The sequence below is a fragment of the Octopus sinensis genome, linkage group LG1, assembly GCF_006345805.1.
Source record: "Octopus sinensis linkage group LG1, ASM634580v1, whole genome shotgun sequence".
Taxonomy (NCBI): domain Eukaryota; kingdom Metazoa; phylum Mollusca; class Cephalopoda; order Octopoda; family Octopodidae; genus Octopus; species Octopus sinensis.
The window spans coordinates 182,607,525-182,619,666 of record NC_042997.1 but is presented as its reverse complement, the minus strand read 5'-3'; the positions used below and the strand labels follow the sequence as shown (position 1 = coordinate 182,619,666).

Sequence of the window (12,142 nt, the reverse complement as noted above, 5' to 3'; positions counted from 1 at the left end):
TCCTTTCAAGGCAAACCTAACAGAGAATGTTAATAAAAGGAGGAATGATGACTATGAGAATAAAAGGGAGAGTATGAGTGTGATGGGAAAAACAGAGTAACAAAATGTTAAAAGAAGGAGTAATGGAAGAGAGACAGTGATAGCTACATGTTGGTTGTTAGTAAAGAGATGGAATATAATACAGCATGAGCAACATGATGGGAGAGCAATAAAGATGTATCATGGCAAGAGAATGAGTAATGGATAGAAAAACTGCTGGTAAATGAGATAGGTATATCTCAACTAAGAGCTACATGGGGGAGAGAGAGAAGATGGTAGAAGGTGACAGTAGGATGTACTGAATATTAATGGATTTACTATCATCCCTTGTTTCAGAAGCATAGAGATGGAAGTGCAAAGTGAAAATGGTAATGGGTGATATCAGAGGGATTGAATACAGACACATCGAACACTAGTGGTATGATGCAATGAATAGGATAGAGGGTGACAGAATAGAGGGTAACAAAGTAGATGGAAACTTAAATGGTGAAAGACTTAAATATACATTATACTTCTCAACTTCTATCACAATCATCATTATTATTTTAATTACCAATTGCTATACATGTACAGGTGGGCTGATCTTCTCCAGTACTGCATTTTGCTAATCATCATAATTTTTTATCTACTTATTCATGATTCAGCTTCTTGAGGTCAGTCTTTCACCATTTCATCCCATGTCTTCCTAGGTCCTCTCTTCCACAGGTTCTATCCACTGCAAGTGCTCAGCACATGTAGTGCTGAGCACTACAAATGTATCCTCCATCACATCACATACATGTACCAGTGCAGGCTTCTCTCAAGCACATTACATCTTAATAGGGACACCAATAATTTTATCATCACTATTGTACAAGTTAGGCTTCCCATGTCATTAAATGTTTGTACATATATTACATGAATGTTCTCAGATTAAGATGTAACACTTAGAATTTAGAGTAAAATTCCCATGCAAACTAAACAAGATAAAGACAATATTCTTGAGAAATAACACCACTTACTTTCATTCCATCTGCCAGTGCCTTAATAACTTCATGAGCATTATCTTTGTTAAGTTGGTCATTACCATACAGCAGAATCTTGTCAGCCCAACGAATCAAGTGTGCTAAACATTGGCACACTTGATTGTGACGGGATAGCATCATACTACTGCAAGACAGAACATGGGACACTTAGCAGGAAAGGAACAATAACAGTTTAACAACATTATCATAACACTGTATATGTAAATGCCAATGATCAAATAGAATAATGACAACATCTGTAAACAACAACTCAAGTTAAGATACAAATATAATAGTTCCAGAGTGTAGCAATTAACAAAGAACTTAGCAAAAATAACAAAATGAAATAGAAGCAGGTCTTTACTCAATGATAAACCTTTAAGTATGCCAGTCCTGTCTTGACCTTGTTCTTGTCATTACTGCTATATTTTCCCCATAATTCTTTAGAGCTATATTCAATTACAAAATTTGCTGCACTCATAAAACATTGTTTTTATCAATTCCTGACTCTTTCCAAGAACCATATACTTATCAGTAGACAATTTTATTTTGCTGTAAACCAGCTTAACTATGGTATTCACTATAAATATTTTATATAAAATCTAATTCACAGATAACTGAAGCAAATATTAACTACAAACTAATGTAAAACTCTTCTAACTGTTTACTCTACAAATTTGGTGATTATAGTGAATTGCATCAAAAGATTAAAACAAAATTTAAGCAATGATTTCTATAAATACCACTGAAAAAATTTTTACCATTCAAAATATGTAAATAAGAGCAATTAAAATAACACAATATTTCTAATTTAATGTAACATATTTTCCTATACAGATACAAGAAATATCTGCAATACAATATCTTTCCATGAATCTTAACTTTCTAAATTCATTTTGCATGTCTCACAACTCTTACTTAATATATTTCTCCTTTGTGGCTGTAAAGCCTCTGTCACTGTTGTAAATAGTGCAGTACTTTAAAGCACCACACATCTGATATGTGCATTATAAAAGCTGCTCTTTTTACCAGAAAAAAAAATTCTTTTAACCACATCATAAAGCGCAGTTCTTGAAGCTTCTTAATCTTGTACACTAAACAAGCTAATGAGGAGAGGAGCACTACTTGCTTGTTCAATCTGCTAGAAATAGCAGCAAAATTTTCCTCACGTCATACCCTGTCATCTTTGAAAAAAATGGAAATGCTTTTGACAAGAAATTTGCTTAGCTATGTCTGACAACTGTCAAGCTATACACATCAATAATAAAAGAAAATAAGTATCAGAATATATCTACTACTTCCTGTTAGTAATCTGGGCAGTTCATTATTTTTATTGCTTGCCTACTTAGTTTATGTAGTGCATGTGATACATTTACAATATTGATTCCAAGTCAGTCTACCGAAGATCCCACTGCATCATTTGCAAACTCCAGAAATACATTGCTTATACAATATTAAATTTCACTTATATCTTGCAGCTCCTGAAATAAGAGCTAAGTTGCCTGCATACCGAAGTTCCTACGGCATCTAGTCATGAATCTGTGTAACATCTTCAGATATGATGAAGAGGGTTTGAAGGAGAGTCTGGCAACAGTCATGAAAATCAAAGACTTCCCTTAAGGCATATTTCAAAACCTGACCTTTCTTCATGCACTTCCTAAACAGTTGTCAAGTTGTCAGAACCCATAGCTTTTCTCCCCTATTCTCATATTTCAGTTCATCAGACCTTAAATTTTTCAGTCAGTCACGAATGCTAAGTAGTATTTTCTGGTACAAACATAAACTCATTTTTAGATTCTTACCGAATCACTAGAGCTAATTCTTAGATTTTCTTGCTTTAACTCAGTTACACTCCTTATTCAACAACCCCCTAATAATAACACTTTTACAATATTTTTTATTCGTTATCAATGAAAAGGAGCATGATCATTGTATTTAGACATACTTCACACAAATAATAATAATAAAACAATACCTTCAAAATAATATTGTGCTATGTGTAAGTAAATTTGTATCATAAACTCTTAAAGCTTAGACCATGTTTTCATATTTTATTGTAAGAGTTGCATTAGTTTGCTTATCATAAGTGAAATAGAAATCAACCTAATAAAATAACTTGCAACAAAAGTTTTCTATTGAGGTCAAGAACTGTCCCTTAACTTTAAAAAAAAAAAGAAATATTTGTTTCTTTCTTGTTTATAAGACCTGTTAAGTTTTAAAGGAAAATTGTTGTTATTGTTTAGTCCTAGCTCAGCTCTGCTCAAAAGTTGTATAGAGATCTATTCTTCAGTTGTATTCAGTGTGTTGTAGTGAGGTGTGGTGGTGTATATTGGTGGTATATATATTCTTTTATTTGTTTCAGTCATTTGACTGCGGCCATGCTGGAGTACCGTCTTTAGTTGAGCAAATTGACCCCAGAACTTATTCTTTGTAAGCTTAGTACTTAATCTATCGGTCTCTCTTGCTGAACTGCTAAGTTACAGGGACGTAAACACAACAGCATCGGTTGTCAAGCGATGCTGGGGGAACAAACATAGACACACAAACATAGACACACAAACATATACATATATATACGACAGGCTTCTTTCAGTTTCTGTCTACCAAATCGACTCACAAGGCTTTGGTCGGCCCAAGGCTATAGTAGAAGACACTTACCCAAGGTGCCACGCATTGGGACTGAACCCAGAACCATGTGGTTGGTAAGCAAGCTACTTACCACACAGCCACTCCTGCGCCTATATATCAACTCCTTTGATACCACCCTGTCTGAGACTGTCTTTAGTTCAATGAATTTTCTGTTTAAGGTGTTTTAAGTTAAAGCCTTTCATTAAAATTTCATGTTTCAAACACCAACTTAATAATGACAGTTATTTTACTAATTCTTCATTATTTTCAAAATCAATTGAAACAATGACAATGTATTTCATTAGAAATATGGTGACAGAAGGGTCAATGGTGTTGTGTGATAAGTGGCATGATTGTGAGTATCATTAAGGTTTATATATATATATATATATATATATATATATATATATATATATATATAGGTCCAGAAGAGTAGAATAGGAAGCAAAGGGGTGCATTTTATAGTGACACCAGCACAAAACTAAAGAGTCATCACTGGTGGTTGTTCAACCAGTATTCCATCTGTGATCATACTAACTTTTTTTTGCAGAGTGTAACCAAGATATATTTATTATCCAGTATGTGCTTCCTTTTTTAAGGTAGTAGGGTATGATTTAAAGGAGATTAGGTTGCTATTTTAGCAAGTCAACCAACAAATAACAGCTCTCTTACTGACTTAGTTTGTGAAGAGCAGATTTAAGGGTCCATTTGCTTTTCACATTAAGGAAAAATCTAAGCTTTTTAAAATTACACTGTTTTAAACTCAAACTTATTCTTCTTAGATAAATTCTCTCACTTGCCAACTTTTAAAACGAAAGTACTATAAGCCTTTAAAGTGAAATTGGCAGAAATAAAGAACCAATTCCATGATATGTATTCCATTACTGGCATCTTTAATGTTTCTCCATTCCAAAGTTTTTGAATAAACTAGTTAATATAAGTAATTATATGAAAATATTTACATTTGAATACTGTCAGACAGCCAAATAAAATGGATGGGAATTTGCTTTACTCAGAACTACAGATGCAACAAAAAGCAATCAGAATGATCAGAATATTAGAATTATCTTTTATAAAGTCAGAAACTTCATCCTCTGTATAAAAACAAAATGAAAAAATTTTTTTTTACCTGTCTTGGTTTGAAAAGAAATTGCTGAGAAGTGTAAAGACACCAGTTACAGTTTCTAACACAGCAGATGCAGTTGCTGGGAGAATTTGTAAAGTTTCCTTGTCAACTACTTCCTTGATGTACTTTAAGGATTTATAGACATGGTCTACCTCAATTTTTAGCTTGTCCACATCCTGCAAGAAAATAAATGTTATAATAAATTTATAATGTTAAAATGATATACAAATTACAAATGAAAAGATCTTACAATGAATTTATTATTTATTACAAAAGAATGCAAAAGTTCATGTGTGTGGGTGCATATCTTTGTGGACAACTTACCATTTAAAATCTTGCCTCAATATTGAATATTAAAAAGGCATACAAAAATCTACAGAAATATTGATATGTTTCCTCAGCATAAATGAGTGAAAATCCAACCAACATTAAGTAGACTAAAATTCTGACTAGTAAAGTCAACTTTCTAACACTTACAAAGAGCTATAAATGGACTTTGACAATTCCACATTTGAAAATGCTAAATAGAAATTTCAGCTGCCAAAATAGTAAACAAATAGTTTCTACATGGGTGCTCTATAAATCAACTTTTTCTGATAACACTATGCCCAAACTTTATCTGATATTCCATCCTTGTATAAGATTGAGAAGTGCTTCTACACACACACACACACATTAAAAAGCACACATATACATACACACATATATGCATACAACATATGTAAACAAATATTCCCCTGTGCTTGCACACAAATGCTGAAAAACATTCCTAAACATGCAAACATACACATATATACAAAGGAAGCTTAAATTACATCTGAAACTTCTAATAGCTATATCATAATGAAATTGATACGACAATTTTCAAGTTGGAAGGAAATATTTAATTTTTTTAGGTATTTGAGGCACCTGATCCTGGTTACAGATATTTTGGGAAAGCGTCTAAACGTTTAAGAACATTTAGAAGTGAAGAGAAAGGTAACATATAACTAATTAAAATATTGTGGAAGTTTTCCATTTCAGCCCTTGTATATATATAAGCCTAAGAAGTGAGTAAGGTACAAATGTTTTCCAAGCTCATTTTTTGACTAATTTTGCTAAGGTGCTGAATGTTCAACCTATTGTTACACATATAACTGTATTCAGATCTGTTGATTGGCTGAAGTTCCTTTTATTCTCAGTATGAGCATTCATAATGTTAATGAATTCATTATGTCTAACAAAGAGAACCATGAAAAAAATGTTTTCTTTTATATCATTATGGATAAATAAAAACCTAAAACAATACAAATTTTTTTTAAATATGTATTTAATAATTGTGATATTTGCAAATGAACCACTTCAACAAATCATGTATCTTCAGAGCTATGTGCTAAGGGATTATTGTATGTTTGTGCAATTTGAGGAAGGAAGAACTTTAATTCATGAAATGAAATAACATGAATGTAAATGATATATATATATTTATCTTCCTGATGAAGGTTGGGTGCAGTTGATTAGAATTTCAAATATTGCAGAAAATTTCTATTCAGCCATTTTTTGTCTACCCACCTCCCCCATTTCACATACTGTGTGTGTGTGCATGGTCTTTAGTTTTTAGATGCCAATTTGTCACACATACACACACACACACACCCACACCCTTAGTTGGGATTAAACTCAGAATTCATATTTCTAACACTATGGACTTGACATAACAAAGTAGAAACATAGGAAATGATGTGAGGAATTCAAAGACTTTATATAGTTCAGTTGGAAATGGAGTGGTTTGGGAAACATTTTAAAAGCTTTTGTTGAAACAGAATTGTCATTAAATACATATATATATTTCATTATTTTATATATATATATATATATATATATATATACACACACATATATACACATATATATAAAAGACAATAAACTTATATAAAAGCATTTTAGATATTTTAAAAGCCAAAATAGCAAATACATTTTTTGTATTGTTTAACAAAAATTGCCTTTGTATTACAAACCAGTTGCTTCATAAAGTAACTACACAACTGAACATTTATGTATTTTTGTTAGTTAAAGAATTAACATTTTTGACCAACATATTTGTCTGTAGCAAAATGCTAAATATAATACTAACCTAAAAAAAACAGACTTGTCTGATGACTTAAGGATACACAGTGTAAATTAATCAACTGACATGTTAGCAAACAAAGTACGGAATATAAGCAATTTTATTTCTATCAAAGATTGATCTACCATTAGAGCTACTTAAATGGTTAAAAATTTTGATACTATAAATTATCAGCTGCATCGTTGAGAATGACAAAACTGCAGTGGTTTGAATAAGAGAATAGATGGATGACACATGCTGGTGAGTCAGGCACCAAATGTTTGTTTATGTTTTCTAATCAGCAGCAACAAGTGAAGAATGATTCAGAAGGAAAGATAAATGAGGCTGAATGAGTTTCATCCTGGAACCTAAGGTGGGTTGCAAGTTTGATTTGCTAGGAGCATACCTTATCTCCAAGGTAGTTGCTAAATGTACACTTAAAACCTGCTAATTTATTTTCATATGTGACCAGCATATGAGGGAATCCTTATTCTGTATGCCCTTGAATTCAATTATACTCCCTGCTGTTGTTAAGTACAATGACAGTAGAATTATAAAGAAGGAGTTACAATTCATAAGTTTTGACTGCTATAATCTCTGGTAGCTTGTACATAATTTAGTGAATATTAGATAAATAACCAAAACTCAGGAAATTTAAATCTGCATCAATAACAAGAGAATGAAATATGGTGTTGACAAAAAAAAAAAAAAAAGAAGCGAGTTGTTTTGTCATGTGATCTTGTAATCAGCTGTTTGATCATAACAAACTAATTAAATCATTCTTGCTTTTATCAGTATCCAAATAATTAATTCTGATACTTTTTTCAATTCAGTATTGAAGTATCCTTATTTGGTAAAACAAGAATTTATTCACAAGTTATGATAATTTATTAATTGTTCAAATGTGTTGTATGCTTATCTCATCAGAAATAATGGTCATCTTATTGGATCTGAAGTTCAAAGAAATATTACTAAAATAACTTTTCATTAACAATGTCTTATGCACAGCCACAGCTAACTGGTTTTAACTAGCAAATGAATTTAAAATAAAGATTATTTGCCAACATAACATGGCAGTCCTGGTTTAGGACGAATGTTGCTGTAATTTAGCCCCAGGCGACATCATCTCCAGCTGGCTATACAACACGATTTGTGTCCTTATATTTTCAAACAAGAGCATTTAGAACCCTCAGAACCCTCACTCAGCTCAAAACAATATCTGTGTATAACCCAGAAATCATGATACACACAAATTGTTTTGAGCTGAGTGGGAGCTGCTAAATTCCCTTGTTCAAAAATATAAGGACACAGATCGTGTCCTACAGCCAGCTGAAGACGATGTCTCATGGGGCCAAATTACAGCAACTTTTGTCCTAAACCAGGACTGCCATATTATGTTGGCAAATAATCTTTACTCTAGAGTATTGTTGCTGAATATCTCTCATTGAGAGATTTACAAATAGTAATTTTCGAATTAAAATAAGTCACAATTTTAATAAATGGTTTAATTATTGAAACTTGCTGTAATGTTTGAAACTTAATAACTTACTCTTAATCGAAAGATAAAAGAATACATCCTGATTTGTAGTTTGCCATAACTGCTGATGGTTTTTTTTATCAAATGGCAACACTGAATTAATTTTAAAAAAGATTATCTTTGTTACAGCTGGACATTATTAGACAACTAATAATAATTTCACCACGGTAATGGATTCCTTGTATAGCTAGCTAAACTTAGGGAAAAACAAATCATATCAGCATTTTCACAAGTTTTGACAAAATATAAAATTATGATAAAATAACTTATTATTATTATCATTGTTCTTATTATTATTTTGTGAAGATAACTACCACAGTCCATCTGTTACCAAAATCTTCTCAAAAGTGGTTTAAGATGCCAAACCTAAAAACGAGCAGATATGATGAGAGAGATATTTGCAGAGATCATGAGATTCTGAGTTAATGTCAACATCTGTGGTAAGAAGAAGGGTCTCTACTACTTAGAAATACTACAGAGCTCTTGACTTGAATTAAGGAGATGAGAAAGAAAAAAAAAGTTGTCAAGCATAGAGAGTGCTTACAATAGGAGTTGTAACACAAGAAATGTGAAGACAAGATTAAATTCAAGCTTACAACTCGGAGGACATGGTCAAACAACTGGACAATCATGTCCAAGATGTAGAGAGATGTAGACAGAAATATACTTGGATGCTGTCTTCCAGTTAGCATTTGTTAATAATCCTATATATAAGATAGAACTAACCAGCCTTTCAGCTGGTGTATTCTCCAAGCAGATATAGAGGCAACAATTTAGCGTCTTCACATATTAGTAGTGCAGCAAAGATAGAATTGCAGACAAAAAAACTGAAAGTAATGAGGTTCCTACCTCATTAAGGGCTTGTCTCTCCATTCATATCACATATCTAATCCATTAATGCATGTCATAAACTCACTTTAGTGTAATAAACCCACTACCCAACAATATACATATATCATACAATTTACTTGTATGGAAAGAGTATGTAAATGAAGAGATATCACCTAATAACTAAATCTTATGATTAAAAACATATACATACATATAAAATAAATCAAGCATCTTTCAGGGTATAAATATTACATTACTTTCAAAAGATAATTGAATTTTATATTTGATCCTGTTAGACTACATACTTATCTTTATCAGAAATAGGGCTTATATTAAGTACAAGTCAGTAAGTTGCATTAAGATAGAGTTCACTTAGTCTTTAATAGTCTTTTGACTTTTTTTTTTTTTACAAGATTTTATATATCAATTTAACACCCACTCCTTCTACTGAAAAGATTCTTTATTATGTAAGTGTGAGGAGGTGTATTGTATTTGTAAGTGTGTGTGAGTGCTTTAGAACAGAAGTTAGTCTTATTATCAAAACCCCCCACTTTAATAATACTACACTAACTATAAAAAGTCAATATTCAACTATCCAGGGAGTTCCAAATCAGAATATTGTACTTTCCTGAATTGAAGATCAATTATAAATTTTGAGGGAGGTTGATAAAATCAGTACCAGTTGAGTACTGGTAACTGACTAGTCTCCTTCAAAATTCCATGCCTTGTGTTTATAGTAGAAATAATAATTATTAAAGGTAGTGAACTAGCAGAATTGCTAGCCTGTTAGAGAAAATGTTTAGCAGCATTTCACATGGTTTTATATTCTGAGTTTGAATTCCAACTGAGGTTAACTCTGCCTTTCATCCTTGCAGGGTTGATGAAATAAGTCCCAGTTGAGCATAGGGGGTGATGTAATCAACTAACACCCCTGCCACAAAAAGAAAAAAAAAATTTCAGGTCTTGTGCCTATATAGTAGAAAGGGTTATTATTATTATCATCATCATTACTATTATTAATATCATTATAAAGGCGGTGAGCTGGAAGAATTGTTAGTGCGCTGGACGAAATGCTTAGCAGTATTTTGCCTGCCGTTACTACGTTCTGAGTTCAAATTCCACTGAGGTTGACTTTGCTTTTCATCCTTTTGGGGCTGAGAAATTAAGTGCCAGTGAAACACTGGGGTCAATGTAATTGACTAACCCCTCCCCACAAATTTCAGGCCTTGTGCCTACAGTAGAAAGGATTATTATTATTATTATTATATTATTATTATTATTATCATTATTCTCTTTTAACAATGACAATCTGTAGACACTGTTTACGATTTGTATCCTTTTTTATTTTGGTCCAAATTTATTGTTTATTTCATAATTTTAATGATTAATTTTATATTATTCCTTACATAAATTAGTTTTCCTTTAAAAAAAAAAAATGACAGAAACCATTGTTGCAAGAGAAAACATGAAAATCATATAAAAAAAAAAGTAGCAACAATTTCTATTTCAATGAGCAGGTTTAATATATATAAAAAATTATAAATAAGGTACTTTAAGATACAATTGAGATAGAAAAGAAATAACTAGTGGCACAGTTTCAGTTTTGAAAATGCCAAATATATTGTAAGAAAATATTTGCAAATGATAACAATTTACAAGAACAAGTTTTCTGCAACCCTTCCGTAATTAGTGGAAGAATGTAAGCTTTGAAATTAGTAAAATACTTATAAACATATTCCCTTTTCTACAGTGACAAAAATCACTTAGATCAAAATTACAGCAGTTTTAAAATGTGAGACAAACATTTCTGCTATGCCAGTTCTGACTGCAATATGTATGTAGATGTTTACTTTGGCAGCATGAAATAAATATTAGGTTTACATAAAAGAAACTAGGAAAGTCAGTGACAGAAGAAATTAGTGTCAAACTCAAATGTAAACTTAACCAATGCATAGAAATAAAATATTGTGAACATTTTCCAATAAAACATTATGATCAATATCCAGTTTGTTACAGGTTCCAGTAACAAGTAAATTTTCTTTTTTCTATGAAATTTTAAAACCCAGCCAGGATCCCTGGTCTGGTGGTATGTAAAAAGCACTATCCGACTCGTGGCCGATGCCAGCACCGCCTCGACTGGCTTCCGTGCCGGTGGCACATAAAATACACCAATCTGACCGTGGCCGTTGCCAGCCTCGCCTGGCACCTGTGCAGGTGGCACGTAAAAAGCACCCACTACACTCACGGAGTGGTTGGCGTTAGGAAGGGCATCCAGCTGTAGAAACATTGCCAGATTAGACTGGAGCCTGGTGCAGCCTTCTGGCTTCCCAGAACCCCGGTCGAACCGTCCAACCCATGCTAGCATGGAGAACGGACGTTAAACGATGATGATGATGATGATCTGGTAAGAAATGGCCTTATTCCAGAACTGTTAAGTCTGTACATCTAAATACTTTGGAGGTCTGGAGAGTCAATAAAATGAACTATTGAGAGTTTCTACAATTGTTTCTTCTAACAAAATCAACAACAATTTTATCTCTGAATATTAGTCACCAAAAAATTTCCTTTTAGGTCAATGGTTTGGATATGTTTGATACAGGTCAAACGATAAGATTGCAAAATTTTGTTTTCATTAGTCTGGTTTGGAAGAAGGGGTTATGACCATAGCTTTGATAGGCCCTCTGAAACTCTTAAAATTGATACTACTTAGGAATTTGGAAATAGACTAATCAAAGATCATTTGCAAGGTTGATTGATGACTACTGTAATAGAAGAGAAAAACGGTAACAAAGGAAGGAAAAAACACAAGTGGTCATTGCAGTGAAAATTGTAAGATCTTCAGAATCTAGTTTGGAACAACAAACAAGACTAAATAACTAGTAAATATTTCT

General features: G+C 32.3%; 1 protein-coding gene across 5 annotated transcripts in view; it reads right to left on the bottom strand.

Annotated features, from left to right (window-relative positions):
- Positions 1 to 12,142, bottom strand: part of LOC115218494 (rap guanine nucleotide exchange factor 1) — a 211,035-nt gene that overhangs the window by 63,838 nt on the left and 135,055 nt on the right. For all 5 annotated transcript variants that reach the window (XM_029788364.2, XM_029788356.2, XM_029788349.2 and 2 more), the window contains 2 exons: positions 4,801 to 4,973; positions 1,041 to 1,188 (listed from right to left, as the gene is read on the bottom strand). In XM_029788364.2, coding sequence (XP_029644224.1) covers positions 1,041 to 1,188; positions 4,801 to 4,973 — 321 coding nt within the window. The remainder of the gene's footprint in view (positions 1 to 1,040; positions 1,189 to 4,800; positions 4,974 to 12,142) is intronic.